Here is a 24,025-nt window from a genome sequence, read left to right on the forward strand (position 1 = left end):
TTGCGGTTGGGACATTTTTGGTTTGTTGATTAGGTATCGTTCGGAACCAACTGCGGTGACCAAGAGGTAATCTATGGTTACATTGCCTACCTCTTGCCTGAAAAAATAGTTGAGTACCTTGTTTCACCTGCTTTAACATTTCTAAATATATTTTTTTGGATTCACTCCTGAAAAATGCCATTTTTTCATAAAACTTAAATGTGCGACCCCTAAATCGCGGCAACCAATGTTGACGTCATATAAAAGATTTGTTGTGACACCCTAAGCTATCATTTGAGGGGTGAGCACCCGGGTTTTTTGACATAGTGCTATTTTGGGACACTCTAATGCATATGCACGAAGGAAAACTGAAAATAACCTGCAGGCCTTGTCTTATAGTTAGCTTAGAAAAGCTGACATTTTGATTAATATTGTTTAACACTAACTTTAGATATTCGCGTTGTGTATTTACAGAGCTTTGCCTAATGGATTCCACAACATCATGACAACCCCGTAATGGAAAAAGAAAACGTCAGCGATCCACCAAATAGTGCTGGAGGATTTCCTATAGAGAAATCCGCATCGATGGTAAGAACTTTTGCTTGTAAAGCGCTTACTTAGCAAGTAACTGATTACATAAGCTCGTGTCGTCGATAATCGATTCCAATAGCTCAAGCGATGTATCTTTATTGAGCGTGAAATGATCAAAATTAGTTCAACTATTACTGAAATTCAAATTCAACAAAAGAACCCATTAATTCAAGGCACGTTTCGCACTGCTGTACAACAGATTGCAACTGAATATGATATAAAATGGTTATAACTACTTGCCTTCATGCCTTTTTATCCGCATGTGGTATTTATTTAACTCATAATTGGTGTTTTTGGCTGCATGCATATTTAGTTACGGTTGGACTTGACTGTGCTCTGATATTGAAAAAGACCATCATCCACCAATTTGTTTGTTGCGGTTCAGAACTTGAAAATTAGGTTTTTTTGCTAACTACGTCTTAAGGGGGCATAGTACCTTTTCAACTTTGAAAAATCGAAATTTTTTATGGATTATTTTGAAAGATTAACATTTTGACTATACGTGTTTGAAGTCGTTTGAATGAATTCCAAAAATTAACAAAGTTACAGCTATTTGTACCGCGCATGTCAGGAGCGATTACACAGCGAATGAAAAAACGCCGTTTTTCTCGAAACCAGGTTTTGAAAGTCGGTACCGTAAATATCTCAAGAATGGCTCAAGCAATTCATTTTTTGTTTCAATGCCAACAAAATTATCTAGTATTTGACCCAGCCTTTTTTCGATATTGCAATTTTTGTATTTTTTAGAAATATTTAAGGTCAATTTTTTCGACTAAAAACCTTACTTTTATGTTTGAATGTTCGCCATTTTGTTATGCGCTCGAATTTCAAAAAAAAGGATGGGTCAAACACGAGATAATTTAATATACTTTCATGTTGTTTTGGAATTTTTCAATTCGGATAAGCCTTCCAGCGTCAATCCATGGTACCGCAATTAATATTTTTTTGAATGACTATCTTCAAGGAACCGTAGGGGAAAGGGAAAGAGGTTCCCATATGAAAACAAAATTGTAAATATTAGTGTAAAATATAATGTTTTGAATGCTAAAACCCCGATTCGATTGACCTTTCGCGTTAACGAGAAAAAAATATATTATTTGAAATAAGGCAAAAAATATGGTGTAAAAGGTACTATGCCCCCTTAACAGAGGGCAGTGATAAAAATTTCCGGTGCTATAGATAGACATCTCCAGTAACGTTATTATTTAGTGAGTGATTTTACTTTTACTTGTGCGTAGCCTTGTGATTATAATGTAGCATAAACATACACAAACTTTGCGTGAAAATATTCAAATCCCAAATAACTATAAGGTACAATATTTTTTGAAACGATGGTTCTAGAATTGATGAAGGGACGGTAAGGGAAAGTAATGAAGGATTTTTTTTTGGGAATGGAGGGGAAAGAGTGGAAAGGAGGGGGGGGTAATAGGTAGCTACGCTCAACAAGTTGTCGTTGTGACTCCTACCTTTTGTCCAATGCTGGAAGGTGCATGGGTCGAACCAAGCTATAATCTGAGATTATAACCGGATTCGAACCCACAACACCCGCCAGGGCATGTGGCTCGTTGGTACCCGTGTACCTATGAACAACAGAGGCGCTGGACAAAAGGAGTCTTCCTTTCCACTCCTTCCCCTCCATTCCCAAAAAAATCCTTCTTCATTACTTTCCCTTACCGTTCCGTCATCAATTGTAGAATATACCTCCTCTATAAAATGCATGAAATGGTGAGAGTTACGTCGAATATAGCACTGGCTCTCTCAAGCCCCTATCTAGCGCCTTCACGAAGGCGTTACGCGCGCGATTTAAGTCCCGCGGCGAAGGTATCGGGTTCACAGGACTCAGCGACCGCACAATAACTAACGCGACGGAACCGATTGAGTTTGGCAGACCAAAATCATTTTAAGCTACTTCTCGGCCTTTCCCGTCTCTTGCTAGTTGCCTTGCTACTATGAAGGCCTGTGCTTCTGGAGAGAAGAAATGAGTTTCGCAATAATTATGTGGAATAAATTATTCCAGGTCCTGATCAGCTCTTCTAGCTAGTGTCCTCACTACTTGGAGGTCTATGCACCTTGAAGAGAGATCAAAAGGAATATTTATTCAACAGATTTTTCCAGCGCCTGATCAAGTTATCGACTGCCCTGACTTGCTGAGCCGTGTTCCAATCAACGTGCCTCCTACGTGCCTACTCGCCAGCCTCATTTCCTTCGGCTTCCTGTGTATCGTACTCAATATGCCCAAAATAATCCGTTTAATGTTTGCTGTAGAGAGTTTGACAATATCTCAGAGTGCTACGATTTTAATATTAGTAAAATAACCTTTGAATATAGAATTAGTAATATGTAGCGACAGTCTGTATGAATTAGTCGAAGACTTGTAAATAAATAAATTTAAGTCTTCTAGCTAGTGTCCTCACTACTTGGAGGTCTATGCACCTTGAAGAGAGACCAAAGGAATTACCTGTATAAGCCACGGGAGGTTTCAAGCGGCCAACTCAAAGACACTTTTGATACTGACTAATAAACTTCAACTTTATTTAATTCAATATTTCTTATATATTCATTTTTTGTTTATCATGCAATTTTTACAATTGAGTGATCGATATTTATGTTTTACTGTGACGCGCGGACCAGCTGATTTAAAATGCCGACCTGCTGGAAATTTTTATTTTTCATTTATCGTCTAGTATACATACGCATGGCTTTCCATGCTACTGTTTGAACGGTTAAACTGAATGGTTATTATATGAGTTCTGTTTTGATGACACTGCTCGCAGTGTGGTTAATTTGTATACGGCTGCGTTCTATGACTCACCTCGCGGTATGGCTGAATTTAATTTAACATATCGCGACGGTAACATCTAAGTTAAACGATGGAGAACGGTGGCTATACCTGGAAATGCTTCATGTATATATTGGAGCAGCTAAACTAAGAGCTGCGAACTTGAGCGCCTTTTTCCCAAGTGAGGAGCGGCTCAAATAACGTTTGTCTCGAAGCGAGCGGCTGAATATAAAATGCTGTATCCCGCAAGCTATATCTAAGACGGCAGACCCATCTGCGGGATGTAGGTATCGCAACCCCGACAAGGTAGTATACCGAAACTCTTATTTACTGCGAACAACAATAATGGAAATAGGAAAATGGAATAAGGGCGGAGGTTCTTAGATGACTGTATATATGTGTTGAGAATTAAGTTCAACAACAGACTCGAGAGGATTATGGAGAGAGTCCAAAACATGACACGAAAATCAGCATCGAAGATGCAAATGTGCAGATCGGCCTTTATCTGTCGACCAATGATAACGGTCTGAGGTTCATTAATTTTGCCGCAGCAACAGGAATGGTCATCTGTAGTATCTACTTTCCACGTCTGAATATTCCAAAACACACTTGGAGGCTTCCAAATGGAGACTCGAACTCTCAAATCGATCATGTTTTGATTGACGGACACTTTTGGAATGTACGGTCTTTTCGGCGACCACTATCTGACCACTATCTTGTCGTGTATAAGATTCGCGCAAGGTTGTCGAACGCGGCAAAGGCCGTACTGAGAGAACGCTACGTTTCAACATCCTTTGGCTGATAACAGATAGGGTGGCAGCAGAATACGCGAGGAAGCTTGATCAACGAATCGCAAAACAGCAGAAAGAAAGCGAAGAAGCTATAAGTGAGCTGTGGAGGTACTTCCACGGTGCCACTGAAACAACTGTGGGAGAGGCGATTTTGCTTTGCTTAAAGCTACTTTGCATGTTCCTCAACATGATTGAGTATTTTGGGTTATATCTTATATTTATTAAAAGCAATCAGTGATTAAACAATATATTAGTAATAACAAAATGTACCGTGTAATATGAGCAGTTTTGTTAAAAGGATGTTAATTTTTACTTAACATCTATTCTCTTCTCTTTCATTTCCATTTTTCTGTGAGAGTTCTTTTTATATTATTTTGCTTGCACTCTCTTGTTATGCTATTTCCTGCTTCTCCTTTTCTTTTTCATTTTATTCCTAAAGCATTTCATTTTTCAGTCCTGTCAAAATACTGTATTGCTTCTACGCACAGTTTACATCCAATTTTTTCCTCCTTTTTCATCGAACTTTTAAAACCTTTGTTAATATTGCGTGTTTTGAATAAGAGAAATTAGGTATTTCCCTCTCCTGGATTCACGGAACGAATTTGTCGGGAATGTGATAATCTGAAAATCCGAAATATCTTTTTCCTTAATATTAAAAATCCTTAAAATTACTTATTTAAAAAGTTGTATGTCTGACATTCTACCGTCCAGTTAGCATCGAGGTACGATGCTGGTCTAACAAGCCAGTCGTCGTCGGTTCGAATCTCCGCTAGGCGGTGCTGCTAAAAAGAGTCAGTAGGATTTTTACACTAGCCCCGTAACTGTCCTGTACTCTAACAGCCGGCCGCGAAGTCTGTCGATAAAGAAGAAAGACGTCTGTCTTAGAAAGACGTTTAAGTCCAACGCTTTACTTATATCTGCTATTGCTTACATTCTGAACACCATACTTTTAGCACAGACAAACATACATAACACTTGTTTTCCATTCTTCGTACCGATTAAACCGTCATTTCAAATTTGGGCTTAGTTGGAAATGTCTCCGTTTTGGTCAAAGTGGCAGTTTTTGACGAAAGAAGGAAAATTCCCCATAAAAAATACTTGCTACTTCGAGAGATACCCATGTTGCTATTTGATATTTGGGAATATCGATCATAGATGGTGCTAGTGTTCAGGCTAAATGTGAGGTACGATAATTTTTGTTGATAATTTTTGTCTGTTTGCCTGTGCTTTTAGTCTTAAAATTGAAAAGTTTATTAGTAATGTAAATGTAAACGATATTTCATGGAATTCGGCGACCGTTCGACTTAAACTCGTACGATAATTTTGAAAAGCGCCCTATAATACTTTTATATCAAAAACACTAAAACACACTTTACGGCAGATAAATAAGCTATTCGTTTCATCGTACCTATGTTGTTGTATACCAAAATTGGACTACGCCTACCGTGAAACAATGTCGACAGAGGTGTCGATTCGATTCTGGAAAACTATGTGCATAAATCAGAAAGTGCGTCTATATTATATACCTATTACATATGAAGCGTAATTTCGAGTTGAGTTTTTATTTGACCCTGATGCTCAAAGTACTGCTTATGCATAGACCAAATAATTTAAAACTCACATTATTATTAGCCTATTTCCAAACAGTCGTTCTTGATTCAGAATCCGCTTTTTAACCTAAGGTTTTGTTGTTATTTTCCCGCAGACCGTTCTATCGCCGCAGGGAAAAACACATCAATATCACTTGCAAACACACCAGCCACCGAGGGTGGCACAGCTGGAAACGCTGGAGGCAAAGGTAAGCCAATAGCTGTAGACAGAATTGCGTTGAACGACAATGCGCTGGCGGTAATGAATGGGTTATTCTGGTTCAGCGAACACAATAAAGCGCCGGAAAAATAAATGATTTTCATGATATTCATCAGACCATTTCGCTAATTTTCTGTCTGTTTTTTTTTCCTTCATGCGCAGATGGCCAGCATAGAAGTTTCACTGAGCACAGCCACACCGCGACGACGGAAGGGAACTTCGCTAGGTGGTGGTTCTCTCTCGGCTAGATCTTCACCACGGCCGGATGCATCAACCGGTAGGGAATTGCGATCAGCGCTCCAGGATCGAGAAGCAGTTATCCAAAAGTAAAAATAACGTTGCCATGTGTATTCAAAAAATGACTATGCTATATTTTTAGCCTGCGCTTGCAATTAGGACTGGGGAAACTGCCGCGACCAGCTGGGCCAGCTTTCGATGACGAAGAGCGTCCGGTAGCCGAGCAAAGGCTAACCAAATTGCGCGCTGATGCAGAAAATAAAAAATTATCCATTCGGAACCTTAAGGAAGCTCTAGAGAAGCTCGATATTACAGAGTAAGCCAAGTCTGCTATAGTTTGTATATTGACGCTTTGAACACCGAGTACTCAAATATGTCCGTTAATCATTCGATTAATTCAACTAATCGAATATCAAAAAAATATTCGAATATTTTTTTAATCGAATACTGTCAGTATGAATAGTTGAATTAATCGAATATTTCAAACGGAATCATCTGAATAATTCAGCTAACGGGCCCTGTTCTCACAGTCACGTCACTTACCTCACTTCTCTTACGGGCCCTATTCTTGGTCAGGTGAGCGGAGTCACCTAGGTGACATTCAGAATCCTAAATTGTGTTCTTGCGTAAAAACGGTGAGAAGAGAACCCAATATAAAGATGTTCATTATGGCTCTAAGTAATTCAACAAAAGAATTTTCCTAAAAAAATTCAATCAAATAGTGCCAGCACGAATATATGAATTAATTGATTGATGAATTCAATGCTCAACGACTAATCGATAAATCGAATAATTCTAAATTTCGGACATCCCTAGTTTCGGTAAAAATATATTGATAGCCCTGTTCCATGTATTTGATTGGAATAATCATAAATTATTTTCCAATGGCTTAGTAAAGTTCCCTTATCAAAGAAAAAGTTAGCAGAAATTTGCAGATTTAGACGCAGTTCGTAATTGACCACACTGAAGAAGATTACACGTAGCAATCAAAATATGCATTTCTGTGAAGAAATTAAATTTTCTTCTAACATTATCGTTGAAAAATGTGTTCTCAATCATCATAAATTGGGTCCAAAGCCTCATTCTTACATTTTCCATCCTGCGTCATGCCGTTTTTGAATCCATATTCTTTACATCATAGATTCGATAAAATATCTCGATAATTGTAATCTCGCATAGAAAAGTGCATCAAAATTTTCAAAGTTTCAATCTCTAATTTGTGAAATATATTGTAAAAGTTGTACCAAAATAAGCTTTAACTTCACTTTTTGGGCTAACGTAAGAACTGACGACACTATTAACACAGGGCACAACACATATCGTTCTTACAAACATTGTACCAAAATATCTAATCAATGTTTACTACATAAAAATAACAAAAACTACAAGGTATACAGCCCTTAGGGTTGTACGTAAGGGTGACGTAGGACTATATCAGATCATTAGATCAAAGACTAATGTAAACTGCATTTCTGGCATAAATATGTTTATAAGAATCTGTGAGTGCCATTGCTTAAGTGAATGTTTAAAAGAGAACAGCGAAATATGCAATGCAATGGTGGCTTTGAAAATACGTGGACGGGGGTTCACAGGTACAACGCCTGCAACCTTTGAGACGTAGAAATTCCTTTTAAAAATCACTTGTGTGCATCATAAAGGTTGAAATGGTAATGAATGACCAATTTCTGCTTTATTTGTATGAGAGTCCTTATCCTCCTACCACAGGGGTGAGGAGTCTCAAACCATCATAAAATAAATAAATTTAAAATAAATTCATGCCTTCAAATTTGGTTCCATTTGCTTGATTAGCTCTAGAGTTATGAGGAAATTTGTATTTCATTTGTACGGGAGCCCCCCTCTTAGAAGAGGTCTCAATACACCGTAGAAAAAAAATCTTCCCTTCTGAAACCCACACATGCCAAATTTGGTTCCATTTGCTTGATTAGTTGTCGAGTTTTGAGGAAATTTGTGTTTCATTTGTATAGGAGCCCCCCCCCCTCTTACGGCCCCCTTAAAATTGCTCTCTTACTGTCTCTCTCTTGCTCTGATCATTTTATCTATCCAACGACATATAAATTGTTCAGTTTCGTAACGGGAAGCTCACTTATAACGTCAATTAATTCACAAATTCTACTAAGATGCTCGAAACTAATTTATGGGAACACGGGTGAAATATTATTTACTAAACGGGACATGTGGGAATTAATATTAGGGCATATGAACAAAACGGTTTGCTTTGCTTTTCCCATATGGTTTACCTGGAAACAGCAAAGCTGTTTTATTCATATAGTCTATTGTTTCCTATCAATACTCGGGATTAATATAAGTCATATTATATAGGGCAGAAGTATTCCTCCTTTCGCGATACCGGATTATGATGATATCAAAGGGTCAAAAAGTATGAAAATGTTAAACTCGAGAACTAATTAAGCATTTTGGAGGTAAGAATTTATTTTATGATGGTTTAAGACTCCTCATCCCTGAGGTAGGGGGATAAGGACTCTTATACAAATAAAACAGAAATTTTTGGTACATTCCGCGAAATGGTATTCCGTGAAACTCTATATTCCGCGCTATGGCCAACCGGGAATTGGTTTTCCGCCAAATTGGTATTTGGCGAAATGTTATACAATCACGACGAATATTTGAGTTGTTTTCTACTTTGCTGTGAGAAAAAGTTGCAAATTTGTCTATTAAAGTACCTTTGCTTTCATAGTTACGTAATTGCCACAATGAATCATCTAAGGTTAAACTCCTTCGAGATTCACGATTTACGTACAACACAGTTTAATTTGTGGCAATACGAAGTTTGTCGGGTTAGCTAGTAGGGTAGATGCTCCAGTAATGGAGGGATTATGTCGGGGGATAGTGTGTAAGGACAATGTGAACGCTCAATTTATCAGTTTCCAATTGAACTACATGATAATATGGTGCACCATAATGTTGACTTTAACTACATACCAAAATTATACCATTCTGCTAGTTAATATATCTACCATACCATCTACCATACCATAATGTTGGCTTTAAATACATACCAAAATTATACCATTCTGCTGGTTAATATATCTAAACCATTGCTTTTCCTGACATTAGTATGTGCTCCTAAAGTAGTGGTAATGTTCCTCTCATAGTGGAAAATTTGCCTATAATAGTGGAATGTTGTTTACCGCCTTAGTAACGCTTGCAGTGTGCATGGCAGCAGGTGGATAACAACGTAGGCTTGTTAAAATGCTATGGATTGTTACGAATTTCTTAGCAATTGCACTTTCTCGGTCTGCTGAAAAGGAATTTGTAGTTTTTGCACCAACATTTTGAATTTTAACTGTGTATCTTAGATAAAACTGTTAACAAATATATATTTAACAATAGAAAACTGAAATTATTTCGAAATCCGCCAAAATTATGATATATTTCGAGTTTCCACCACTACTGGTACTACCACAACTACTGGAGCATCTACCCTATACATATTAAAATGCTAGCTGAATTTGTTTCATTACTTTCTTCTAAGTCATTTGTAAAAAACTACCGTTATTCCATTTAATTTGTTGCACTTTACGAAAACATTTAGGTAGGGTCGTTTGGGGTGATTTGGACACCTGGGGTAAAATGAACAGGTGATTTATCTCGGAAAGTACCAGTATCTCTGCTTTCCCATTATTCTCAACTTCTTCGTTATCTGCTTACACCATTATTAACGTAAAAAAATTGGGCTTAACTTTGACAGGTGTTGCCAAATGTAAACGTAAACAAAACAACTGCCTTAAACGACACCAGATGTAATTTTTATGCTCTTGGTTTTAAGGTTTTTCCAATGATTTAACAAACTTTTCAAATTATTGTGCAGTGCAGATCTGTTTGGCTACATAAGAGAAACTGTTTGATAGAAAATTATAGCTAGGTTGTATAAAAATAAATCCAATTTTTTAAACTCAAATTGTTGTATGCTGTTTGGGGTGAAATGAACAGTTTTTTTTTGGGGTGAAATGGTCAAGTTGATTTTGAACCATTTCTTCGGTCGAATTGATTCTAAATCCCGTAAAAGTACAAAAAAGATGTGCGTGTGATGTTACAACAAGAATCCTCCGAAAAGACCATTATTTGAGTGTATTTACAATCCCAATAACGTATGGTCGCCAAAGGGGCATTCGCAACAAAAGTCAGGGTTTTTAATAATCGGCGTTTGATGTGTTTGAAAACATACTGAATGGAATATTTCTTTGGTCATTTTATGTCAAAATATGTGATTTTTGAGGCACTCGAGGGTCACTGAATGTCTATGGCTGTGCAAAATGCAATGTCACAATCAGTTTGTTATCCCTATCGTTATGTCGAAAAGTCATTCTATCTTCAGCCTTAGATTTTACTTCCCTCTCTGAGCCACCAGGAACTAATGCAGGAGCAGGAGCAAATGTGGAATAAGACTTTAATTAAGATCTAGATTCATCGAAGTATGGTTTTATTTACTTGCGAAACAACTAAAGTGATGTTGGTATAATTTATGAACTGGCTCTTCCACTCAGATAGACGGAATTAAGCTCGAAACACTGTTACTAGTTAATATATGTTCCTAAGTTATCTGCTATGAGCCACAATATGTTATTTCGTTAAAAACAAAAGTTTTTTACACGTTGTCCATTTCACCCCAGTGGGTGTCCATATCACCCCAAACAAAATTTTGTTGCCAAAATATCATTATTTTTATTTTAACATAGTTTAGCAAAACTAAGCTAGATACAATTGTAAAACTTCGCTGGTAAGCAGAAAACAAGTGAATCTCAGTATACGATTAAACTTTTTTGAGTTTTGATGCATAGATTTTGGAATAATAGGTGATTTGCTTAGGGTGTCCAAATTCCCCCAAATTACCCTACTTCTATTTTTTTAAAATTAGAACACACTATTCTTCCAATTCCACCCGAATGTGAACTGTTATTAATTATTTTTTTTTTTTTTCATTCTATTCTAGCAATATCGACATACGTATAAGGCAGGCAGAACTAGAATATGCGCTAGGACGCGAAGAACTGCAGTTGCTTTCCTTGGTGGAAGAAGCCCGTGCATTGCAGGCACGTTTGGACAAATCTAAACCTGAGTCCAATACACTGTATGGAATGTTACAATCTGGCACAAATCTTACCTTACATGCAATTCAGGCAACTCCTGGTCGGTGGAATGCTAGTATGAAAGCGGATTTTCCCGGTTTCTGGGTGGATTGGGTATTCGAAGGCGAAGGACTTCAAAGAGGTGATCGTGTATTAGAAGTCAACGGAAAAATCATTCCAGGGAAAACACGAGAGGAATTACAAAAGCTGATGAACACTACCGGAAAGTGTGAGATAGTAATTTTAAGAAAGAAATCTATACCTTTCTCACAACAGCAACTGCAACAATCACAAGCAGATAGGGGAGACCAGGTAGACTTGATCCCTTGGGACACTTGATCCATTCATTGTTTCTCAGTAAATACAATGTTTTTTTTTTATGCAGAAAAAAATAAAGCTGTACATTTCATTCAAGTAACAAAATTGCAAAACAAAAATGTAATAAATTTTTACATTGCAAGGAAAATATAATATAATAAGATTTGCAACGGAATAATTCTCTATACTTCTTTTTTTAGTGAAGTCTAACTTTTTGGCTACGGAGAACTGTCTTGAAATTTTTTAATTGCTTTTCAAACAAAAAATTAGCTAAACATGTGTATTCATTGATACTATATACATTTTGCAATAAAACTTGTATATATTTTACAAAATTAATTTTCAGTAAAACTTACTACGACAGGTACACTTGATCCACATAATTTCAGTGACACTTGATCCTTTTATTAGGAACTGAAGAGCTTGGAATCCGTTATATCGTAAATAATAAAGTGAACAATTCTTCATATCGTAAACATTCGTCATGTAAAAATCACGAATAGTCCGGAGATCCGGTCAGAACGACTGCAAAAATGTTCAACTTGAATGTAATGACACTTAAGCGATATGTGAGAAAACGAAAAAATGCTTCTGAAAAGATCATTTAGCAACCGGACTATGGAGGAGCAACCCGTGCATTTTACAAGGAAGAAGAAAGACCGCTCGGACGGAAGTATTTATCTAAACAAAACAACTCATCTTCTTTGAAGAATTCTATTAATCATTGGTACCCGATGATTCCGAACAATACAATTATCTAAACACCTGTAGATATAAAACTATTTCCAAAGGCATCGCCACGTAAAAATATGCGAAGAGTAGGAAAACGAGGAGATACACATCCTTACAGATGCACTAACGAAATTAAACTGGAGGCTGCTCTGATTATTAAACAGGAAAAATATAATGCTTCAAAAATTCAAACCCAACGAAAAAGTTCTCGTCGCAGATTATAAAAGATGTCCAAAGCTATACTTTTACAGATCGATGGACTTAACGATTTCTAAATACTTTTTATATTTTTGAATTAAGCTGTTGTACACTAAATAATGATACTACATGAACTAGGCCTATTTTAATAAAACTTCCAAATGAAAGTTGAACTTTAAAAATATATATTTGCAAATGGATCAATTGTGCCTAAACTGGGGATCAAGTCTCCCGCATATTTTGAATATGTACAATTTTCTGTACTTTCCAAAATATCCCATATCTTTTGATTAGCGCTACGTATCACTAACTGATAAATTGTAGGCAGTAAGCTGTATTGTAAACTGTCGAAAAATTGAAAACCCAGGGTTTTGTTCTAGTGGACTTTTGAGAAATATACATAAAACAAAATGGGGATCAAGTCTCCCTTGTTTCCCCTAACGTACGTTTGCAGCATCGGATATCTTACCTGGAAGAGCAGGTTAAAGAATTGCTATTATCGCGCGATAATAATACTGATAGTGGCAGCTCTCAAGCCAGTATAATTAATGGCAGTGGTGGAGCTCATGTCACGTCCATCAGTATCACCTCACCACCATCCACGCCTCCCGATAATAAGCCCCAAGTTTATCAACGCGGCTCCTTTGTCACTACGATAGTTGACGGTAAAGCCGCCAAAACTCCAATGAACCAAGATAGTCCAAAGATAAACCATGGTCACGTAACTACAACCACAATCATAAAAGAATGTGACAAGATTAACGGAGAACTTACCAGTGGAAACGTGCTGCGGCATAATCTGAGGAATGCAATATCATCTTCGAAAATATCTATCAACAGTGATATGAACAATAGTACCGTGCTATATTATCAGAAAAAAGAACGTGATAAACGGGAACGTGAGGCTCGCAGATTAGAAAGAGAACGATATTTGCAGCAGTATGGTTCAAAATTACAAAGAAGCAGCAATGAGGTAGAAAGTGACCCCGAAAGGAGACATTTGCACTATCATAGGAGCCATGCTCGAAGTGCAGAATATCTTAACGTAGCATCAGAAAAACGAAAACTGGCAATAGCGAGTGAATCGTCTAGTTCTCGGCGTGACATGCGAAGTGTCAAAAGTCTCGAGCTCGAAAGTGACAACAACGAGCAGTACGCTTCGGAACCAACAGGACCAATTAAAATTAGACCAGCACCACCAAAGAAGCCACTACGATTATCGTTACAGCGAGCTCAAAGTCTTCAAACCGTCGAAGGCATTTTGATCGATGCAGTAGCAGAGAAGAAACGTGGCATGAAACGATCTCATCGCAGCGGTAAATCGTCCGACATGTCGTCGCAGTATATCGAAAACAGAATTCCGCTGCAGACAGCATCGCTCGGCAGGCAAAAGTTCATTTAAACCTATTAGTTTGCCATTTAGTAAACAAATTGTTTTGCGTACTGAAACTTTGTACTATCCAACAACGGGCAATTTTTATCTGTGTGCATTATCATAGAATTGCAATCCATGACAGATTATTTTTTTACCAATAAAGTTTACCTGGAATAGCATAAAGCGCATTTTATTACTGAAAAAAAAGTCTTTTATTTTTTTTAAATAAACACAACAGAAATGTGATTAGAATAAGAAAAATGTATATAAAATATGCAATAGTGGCTGAAGCATTATCCTCCGAAAAAGCGTGCTGGATTGTTGTAATCGTTATTCAGTAAATTGTGTCTTTTGTCTCGCTCACTTATACCCAAAAACTTTTTTATTGTGTAACGGCTTACGAAGTGCTTGTTTCCCGATTATTAGCTCTATAACAGTTGAATAAACTATTATTCAAATAAAAGCTTTTGATAGGGTGCCGCATCTGTGATAAGTAACGAAGCTAGACAGCATGGGATTTCCTGTGTGGCTGACACGGTGGATATCGTCATATCTTACCGGTCGGAAAGCGTTTGTGCGTGTAAATGGAGTCAGTTCCACTCCATTTGAATGGCAATCAGGTTTGCCCCAAGAAAGTCATCTGGGCCCATTGCTATTTATCCTTTATGTGAACGATTTGTTCTCTACAATTGTATCCCCTAAGTGTATGTTTGCCGACGACCTGAAGTTCTACCGTGTAATAGCTTCGAGAGTTGATTACTGTACCTCACAATCTGACATTGGTTCGTTACTAAATTAGTGCATCCTGAACGGAATGGAGGTGAATGTGCAGAAATGTAATGTCATCTCATTCTGCAGAAATAGATAGATCACTTCGCTCGACTATAAGATGGAAACAGCCAGAATCACCCGGGTCGATACCGTGAAAGATTTGGGCATTCTTCTCGATAGCAAACTTTGTTTTGCGCAGCACGTCGCAGTTACTACTGCTAAAGCTAAAGTCCATCTACTGTTCGATTGTACGCAGTATTCTTGAGTACGGGGTGCTTGTATGGGCGCTCTACCATGCAGTTTAAATCAACCGGATCGAACGAATCTAGTGTAATTTCATCCAGTACGCGCTTCGAATGCTACTTTGGAATGAGTCAGTCCGTTTGCCTCTCTACGAGCACCGTTGCGCGTGTGCCCTAATACGTCTGCCCACTTGGGCAAATAGGAGGAGTATGTTGCAACGACTATTTATCTTCGACCTCCTGCAAAACAATGTCGATAGCCCGAAGATGTTAGGACAGCTTCGTCTCAACGTTCCGCCAAGGCGTACCCGACGAGCGAACTTCTTTAGGCTTTCAATGCCTAAATCGGTATCAGCGGCAGTATGTTGCATTGGTTCAGTTCGTACCTCGTAGGTCGCCAACTGATTGCGACTCTTGCAGATTTTGAATCAAATGCGTTTCCGGCCTCATCTGGAATCCCACAAGGTAGTCATTTGGGACCGTTAATCTTCCTATTGTACTTCAATGATGTCAACTATGTACTCAGAGGCCCTCGTTTATCCTTCGCCGACGATTTGAAGATGTACTTGAAAATACGTTCCAAGGACGATGCAATTTGTCTTCAACAAGAGCTTGAGACTTTTACGAATTGGTGCAATCTGAACTGCATGCTCGTCAATCCTGAGAAGTGTTCCATTATTTCTTTTGAACCCGTCATTTTTAACTACAAGCTACGCGGTACAGAAATCCAACGTGTCGACCAGGTAAAGGATCTCGGCGTTATTTTAGATAGCTAGTTATCGTTTAAACGGCATATTCCTTACATTGTGGACAAGGCATCCAGAACATTAGGATTCGTCTTCCGTATCGCTAAGAGCTTCACTGACGTCTTTTGCCTCAAGGCATTATACTGTGGACTCGTCCGTTCGACTCTTGAGTACGGTTCCGTTGTCTGGCATCCATATTACCAAAAGGGGATGCAAAGGATTGAATCAGTTCAACGCCGCTTCTTACGCTTTGCTCTCCATCGTCTACCATGGCGAAATCCGTTCCAGTTGCCGAGTTATGAAAGTCATTGCCAATTGATACATTTGGAGACACTACAGACACGAAGGAACATCGAAAGAGCTCTGTTTGCTGTCGACACGTTGCAGGGAAGAATTGATTGTCCTGCTATTCTTGGGGCGATTGATCTAAACGTGCGTCCCAGGGCACTGCGGAACAATCAATGCTGAGGGTACCTTTTCAATGCACTAACTACGGAGGAAACAGCTCATTGACTGGTATACAGCGAGTTTTCAATCGGGTTGCATTCGCTTTTGATTTTAATTTGTCACGTGAAACGGTCCGTCGTAACTTCTCTATGTTTTACCTTTGTTATACTATAACAAAGGTTTAAAAATTGGTCGAAAAACACGAAATTGATCCGAGGCCCGAAGGGCCAAGTCACATATACCAATCGATAGGGTTCGACGATTTGAGCAATGTCTGTGTGTGTGTGTGTGTGTGTGTGTGTGTGTATGTATGTAATGATTTTTTCTATCGCCTGTTTCTCAGAGATGGCTGAACCGAATGGTTCGCTATTACTTTTGTTTGAAAGGTATTATTGTCTAGTAGATCACTATTGAGTTGTTTCGTGATACGACGTTCCGTTTAAAAGTTATAAGCAAAAATGTGAAAAATACGTGACACGGGTTTCTCCGGAACTACTCGACCGATTTCAACGATCTTAGTATCAAATGAAAGCCCTTATTAAAACTGAATTGTTCAGGAATTTTTAATTGAAAACAAATAAGTATTTTAAAAGTTATGCTTAAAAAACCTGTTTTGACAAGGTAATAATTATCGTCTGTTTCTTAGAGATGGTGAAACCGATTTATGCGCTATTAGTCTCATTTGAAAGATAATATATCCTAATAGATCACTATTGAATGATTTTTTGATTGGACGTTTAATTTGAAAGTTATGAGCAACCGTATACACCACACCAATATTAATAATAATTTATAATGATTTTAACCAAGATAATTTACCTAATTTTAATATCAAACGAGAGGTTTTGACACTACGAATATATATGCAAAATTTCATAAGAATTGGTTTTATCGGTTAAAAGATATTAACCATCGAACACTCGCGCCAACTTTTATAACACAATTACTCGCGCGCACAATAGCCCCAAACCAAAGAAAACGTGTGCACTAGAGTTTTGACTGGTAAAACTTGGTTTTAGGTTTATCGAACCTTTGGAAGAGTTTCTTGAAATTGAAAGCTCTATCGTCTGGTGGAATTTAAATTTTGATTAATCCCCCTAAAAGTGAAATAAAAAAATATTTTTATTCAGTGTCAATATAACACATTGATGTGTTCTGCAAAGTTATAGAGCATATTATTACAAGAAATTTTGCTGAAGACAGTAACCTTCTATCTCTGCAGCGAAGATAGAAAAATCTTATTTATTGTATATGAATTTGTAAAATCAGTTTTTCTATTTTTGCTCTTTTTGTAATTGTTGTATGACTGTTTCATGTACTACAAAATTGTACAAATAGTAAAAATACACAACTTTGCTGAAAATAGTATACCTGTATGTTTGCTTGTTTAGGAACTGTAGAACTTTGATAATAAAGAATACCCTAATTTTGACTCCGAATTACTCGACTAGCAGCAGACGGATACATTTTAAACATGTTACATTTGCTGATAGTTTTACTACATACATTTTCCTAACAATTAAAATTATTAATGCATTGAATAATTATGATATTTTGCTTACAATAAGTTTGTTGAAGAATATACGTTAGTTAAACAACGATTTGTAACTTTATAACAATATGGCGTTGAAAAACCTACACGTGTTGTATAAAATACAACAGCGTGAGTTGATAAAAATTGATGAAAATTATTTAAGAAAACTCTATTGATGTGATTCAAATAGAATGGCATTACAAGAAACTATGCATAGTTCAAAAACCTATAAACTAGACCTTTACTAGACAATGTATATGTTAAAGGATAAAATTTCCTCTTACAACTTACTTTTATTTGAACTTACTCAGATTAATAACAACTTACTTATCCTTACTCAGCAATTTCATGAAAAAAGGATCAATCAAAATTTAAGTGTTCCTATTTTGTTCAAATTTTGTAAACTTAATCAATTTTCAAAAATTTCATGTAAACCAACGCACTACGCAACGATAACCAATAGATGAATTATGTTCCGAAGACGTGTCGATTTCTATCTCAAATAGCAAGTAAGACCGTATAACAAAGGTTCCTTTCACCACTAGGTGGATTAAATCGGGTTTTTTCAACAAATGACGACTAAGAAAATTGTTAGTGTTTGTAATTGTAATTTCTTGACTGTGCTTATTATTAGATTAAGCTACTTATCCATGTCGACTTAATAAATAAATAAATAAATGCACCGTACTTATTTTGCCAGGAATAATCCTATTGATGTGTGTTGTCGTGAGTTTAATGTTGTATCTGAATGTTTTGACTATAATGTGACAAGAACTACTTTTAAACTTAGTATTAGTATATAGAACTGTCTGTACGATACCTTCGAAGACCAGTATTAATAAATTAAAAATATGGGGTATATATATACCCACAGTTGGCTGCACATACGTATACGTACAGTATAGGGTTAATTAACCCTCTGATGCCCAAATTGTATTTCACCTTGAAATGTTTTTATTTTATTAAATGTTATCTTATATGAACCGTTACTCGAATTTGCTGATGACATTAAGAATTTTTTTATAACAAAATAGAGTCCGCCAAGAAACGCCATTGGACCCTTACGTCATTTTTTAATAGTAGCAGCATTTGAAACCAACTATTTCTTAGTAAACGTTTATAAAGTCTTTTATGCCACATCAGGGCTAAACTTTACAGGTCTATTGTAAGCATTAATATATGAAAGAATACGTCGTACCAAGAACTTCTACTTTTTCATTTTGCAATGCAATGTCTTGTTTGTCACGAAAACCATTTTTTTTGTCTGCGGCTGCAAATACCCTGTCAAATAATTAGCTTTTTAGTACATTTATCGGCAAAAATGAATTGGAACTTGCTAGGGAAATCGCTTTGACCAACGGCTTTATAGAACTTTCGTTCGGGAAACTGCTCATAATCCATCTTCATGTACGTTTCGTCATCCATGAGGATGCATCCTTAATAGTTCTTAAGCACCTCATTATATAACTGCCGGGCACGTCTTATGGCGGCTAGATTCTTACCCATTCTCTGTATTTCGAACGAACCTTTATTCCGTTCGACTTGTTTCGAACGAGATGTTTTGCCGATTTGATTTTGCTGGCGGAAATTTCGTTCAAAATACCAATCCGTTCGAAATATTGAATAGCGGTGTCTATTTCAGTGTTCTGTTTGGCTGTTTACTGGCCCGACAAATAAACAAATAAACAACATCGAAATTCTTCTCACAGTTGAATCCTTCTAACGGTGCATTGGCTGGCATTCAATTTTTGGCAATATTATTATCCGATAGCCCTGGGTTCGCCCTAATCGTTTTCAACACCGTCAAATGCTGCTTCCTTAGTTTCTTATTTCCATTACAACCGACACTTGCTATGATCCTGCCGATCGATAATATGACGCTCACGGAAGTGTTTGAGAACGCTGCATACGGTCGATTTGGCTAATTTCAACAACCTCGCGATTTTTCAATCTAAACAGGTTGGATTTTCGAAGTGGTTGTCCAAAATTAGTTCTCGGTTCTCGGGTTCTATCAAGTATTACTTCTTTGAAACAAATTAATTAGTTTAAAATTAGTTTTTGTAGACGGTGCAACTTTGTACGAAGGCTCAGTAGATTATTCGACCGCAAGCTTCTGCTTCTCAGTGATACAATCCCTTACTCGCTGTGCTATGGACAACCGCCGGGGCTGCAGCTTTTTGGTGGAAAGGCCAATCGGAACACCAGCTTTTGTAATGTAAAACACTGGTATATGTATGGCCGAAACCAGGGTTACTGCGTGCCTAATGCTGCGGTTTACCTAACGTCAGCAGCCGGCTACGTTATAGCACAGACAAACAGACAACTCTTGGAATAAAAATCAACAAAAATTATCGTACCTCACATTTAGCCTGAACTCTAGCACCCTCTATGATCGACATTCCCAAATATCAAATAGCAACATGAGTATCCCTCGAAGAAGCAAGTATTTTTTATGAGGGATTCCCCTTCTTTTGTCATAAAGCACCACCAAAATGGAGACATTCCCAACTAAGCCAAAATTTGAAATGACGGTTTAATTGGTACGAAAACGAGTGTTATGTCTGTTTGTCTGTGGTTATATCGTATTAACCCCTCTGTGCCGTGGACGCTTTCCGTGGTATACTTCTGCCTGGACTATACGTCATAGCGTAGTATTGGATAGCAGACAGAGAAGACCATAACCTTGTCAAACTCGTTTCGAATAGGTTCGATAAAGCTGCCGAAATTGACACAACACTGAATTCTATCCATCGCAGCCATGATAAGACTGAGCTTCCCCGGAAAGTCATTTTCCAAAATAATTTTTCTTAACTCTTTTCAGCTTCTGCTATCGTATGCGACTTCAAAGTCGATTAGTAGGTGCTGCGGCTCAGAATTTTCTGCAAGGCAAAGAAAGGTGAAGATGCAATTATTTAGATGGTTTCAATAGTCAAGCATTACATTTAGATTATTTTCTTTCGAAAATGATAGACAAGACAAGGCAGGAGCGATTGTGATGTCAATGTTTATTCGACCATCAACTACGTATAATGCAGTCAGGTACAAAACTCGACTTGCAAAAATTTGGAATTCTCAATCTGCAGCGCAATCGAACCATTTTAACCTTCTCGCGCTGTTGTATTTTGTACAAGACTTGTAGATTTTTGGATGCCATTTTGTTTTAAAGTAACAGGTCGATGTCAAACTAAAATGTATTCTTCAATAAACTTATTATGAACACAATGACATAATTATTCAACAAATTTATGCTTTAAACTATTCAGCAAAATAGATGAGCATAAATCAAAATCGCCGAAACGATGCAAGCGGCGTGTGAAGGGTACCACAATTGGCCCCTACTGGCATTTTCCCTCATTTATTCATAAGGAAAAATGGTTTCTGTATGCAGCAGCGTTATTAAACAGTTGATGATCATTCCGCAGGTGTGCAAAAGTTCACAATTTCGTGACTTCATGGCGCTAGTATATGGGCTAGTTTTCTGTATGTGTTCTGCCTACGGAATTTTTGTGGAAACGAAAATAGAAGTGTAACGTTTGAATGAAAGATTTCAAATGGTAATAACTACTAAACTCCTCGACGCTTTGTTCGTACTGCCAACTCCACCCCACAGCGAAGAAGTTGGCATGGTGAAGCACTTTGCTGAATAGAGCCAACCTAGCAATTACAACAGCCTCCGTCCGAGTATTCGAAAGCGTAGAACGGAAAAATGGTTCCGAACACCCGACAATGCTGCGCGACCATAACGTCCTGTAGAAGCTGTAGATGAAAACCGAGAGCAAGGTGGTCTCATCGTTCCGCGTCATGGACCGGAAGGTTGGAGCAACCAACTAAACGGTGAAGAATTACTGGGCCAAAATAGACATTTTTATTGCGAAACATCAGTCGATGCTGGCTGTGTCGGATAGCTTGCAATCGCCCAGCGAACGGCTAGAGGTGCAGGTGAAAACATCTTTCCGGCTAAGTACGATGTAGCGGTCACAATGGGTGACGAAAACTACTCGACGTTGGGCAGCAACGACTGGTAGAGGACCGAGTATTTCACGTCCCCAACCAACAAGATCCTTCTGTGGCGATCAGCGAGAGAAGAATGTTCTAGTCGCTGTTGTTTCTTTCGGGGTTTACGGTGAACGAAAAGATTTGAAGATATCACTAGAGGAAATGCACCGGCTGAAGATGAACGTTGTACGATCATCAATTCTCCCAACGTTCCCCAACTGTTAAATAAAAAAATTTTAGGTGAAGAAAAACGGAGCAAAGCAAAGCCTAGGTGCTACATTCCGTTATGATGATGATGATGATGATGATGATGATGATGATGATGATGATGATGATGATGATGATGATGATGATGATGATGCTGATGATGGTCCCGCCACATACCCCCACAAAGGTTTAAGCAAGACGATATATCTATAAGATAATTAATATTATAACCAGGTTTGGCATACACTTTTCGCTTCGATTTTGCTCTTTTGATTACTGCATCTCAGTCAAGCAAAATTTGAAAAAGTGATGTATGGGGCGTTTGTAGAATTTGTTATTATCTACAATATTGCTGAAGTAAGCGTTACTGTGCGTTTTGTATTTATGACGCTATAAGGCTGCTACCCTCTTGGTAGCAAAAAGAGCGCTCTTTTTGCTACCAACGGTATTGCCTAGTATACTAAAGATAGAACTTCACTTTCTTCAGCAATATTATAGATAATTACTAGCTCTACATATGCCCCATACACCACCTTTTCAAATTCTGCTTGGCTGAGGAGCAGTAATCAAAAGAGCAAAATCAAAGCGAAAAGTGTATGCCAAGTCTGATCATAACAATCAATTATTGAAACTTGACCCTCTGTTTTTATACGACAGACTTCGCAACCAGCTGTTAGAATACAGGACAATTGCAGGGCCAATTGCTACGATCCTATTGATTCCAATAGCATCTCCCAGCCAAGATTCGAACATACGACCACTGGCTGATTAGGCCAGCATCATACCTCGAGGCCAACTGGGAGGCAAGCATTTTCTTCAATAATTTTGTGGCCAAAACGGAAAAAGAACTGATTGCCAAGGCTACGAAAGTTGCCTGTTGCTTGTAGCTTGTTGCATGTTGCCTGTTGCTTGCTGTTTGTTGCTTGTTGCATGTTGCCTGTCGCCTGCTGCTTGCTGCTTGTTTCCTGTTGCCTGTTGCTTGTTGCCTGTCGCTTGTTGCTTGTTGCTTGTTGCCTGTTGCTTGTTGTCTGTTGCCTGTACCTGTTGTTTGTTGCTTGTGGCCTGTTGCCTGTTGCTTGTTGCTTGTTGCCTGTAGCCTGTTTCCTGTTTCATGTCGCCTGATGCATGTTGCCTGTTGCTTGTTGCCTGTTGCCTGTTACTTGCTGCCTGTTGCTTGCCGCATGTAGCCTGTTGCCCGTTGCTTGCTGCCTGTTTTCTGTTGCTTGCTGCTTGTCACCTGTTGCTTGTTGCCTGTTGCCTGTGCCTGTTTCCTGTTGCCTGTCACTTGTTTCCTGTTGCCTGTTGCTTGTTGCCTGATTCCTGTTGTCTGTTGCTTGTTACGAGTTGCATGTTGCATGTTGCTTGTTGCTTGATCCCTGTTGCCTGTTGCTTGTTGCTTGTTGCCCGTTGTCTGTCGCTTGTTGCTTGTTGCCAGATGCTTGTTGTCGGTCGCCTGTTGCTTGTTGCGTGTTGCTTGTTGCGTGTTGCTTGTTGCGTGTTGCTTGTTGCCTGTTGCTTGCTGTCGGTCGCCTGTTGCTTGTTGCGTGTTGCTTGTTGCGTGTTGCTTGTTGCTTGTTGCTTGTTGCCTGTTGCTTGTTGCCTGTTGCTTGTTGCCTGTTGCTTGCCGCATGTTGTCTATTGCTTGTTGCTTGTTTCCTGTTGCCTGCAGCCTGTTGCATTGCAGATACAGGCAACAAGCATCAAACAACAGGAAACAAGCAACAAGCAACAAGCAAAAAGCAACAGGTAACAGGGAACAAGCAACAAGCAACACGTAACAAGCAACAGGCAACAAGAATCAAGCAACAAGCAACAGACAGCAAGCCACAGGCAACAGGAAGCAAGTGACAGGCAACAGGAAACAGGCACGGGCGACAAGCAACAGGCTACAGGCAACAGGCAACAGGCAACATGCAACAAGCAACAGGCAACAGAGAACAAGTAACAAGTAACAGGCGACAGAGAACAAGCAGCAAGCAACAGGCAACATGCGACAAGCAACTGGCAATAGGCCACAGGTAACAAGCGACAGGCAACAGGAAAAAGGCACAGGCAAGATGCAACAAGCAACAAGCAACGGGCAACAGAAAACATGCGACAAGCAGTAGGTGACAGGCAATAGGCGACAAGCAACAGGAAACAAGCGACAACCGACAGGCAACAGG

The 24,025-nt window shown here is 38.4% G+C and overlaps 1 protein-coding gene across 1 annotated transcript in view; it reads left to right on the top strand.

The window, feature by feature from the left end:
* LOC128737309 (uncharacterized) overlaps positions 1 to 14,049 on the top strand; it is a 38,376-nt gene extending 24,327 nt beyond the window's left edge. The window contains exons 2-7 of the mRNA XM_053831924.1: positions 454 to 567; positions 5,846 to 5,938; positions 6,112 to 6,275; positions 6,329 to 6,502; positions 11,159 to 11,593; positions 12,981 to 14,049. Coding sequence (XP_053687899.1) covers positions 496 to 567; positions 5,846 to 5,938; positions 6,112 to 6,275; positions 6,329 to 6,502; positions 11,159 to 11,593; positions 12,981 to 13,944 — 1,902 coding nt within the window. The 5' untranslated portion in view covers positions 454 to 495 and the 3' untranslated portion in view covers positions 13,945 to 14,049. The remainder of the gene's footprint in view (positions 1 to 453; positions 568 to 5,845; positions 5,939 to 6,111; positions 6,276 to 6,328; positions 6,503 to 11,158; positions 11,594 to 12,980) is intronic.
* The last annotated feature ends 9,976 nt before the right edge of the window (positions 14,050 to 24,025 follow it).

The sequence above is a fragment of the Sabethes cyaneus genome, chromosome 2 (genome assembly GCF_943734655.1).
Source record: "Sabethes cyaneus chromosome 2, idSabCyanKW18_F2, whole genome shotgun sequence".
Lineage (NCBI taxonomy): Eukaryota > Metazoa > Arthropoda > Insecta > Diptera > Culicidae > Sabethes > Sabethes cyaneus.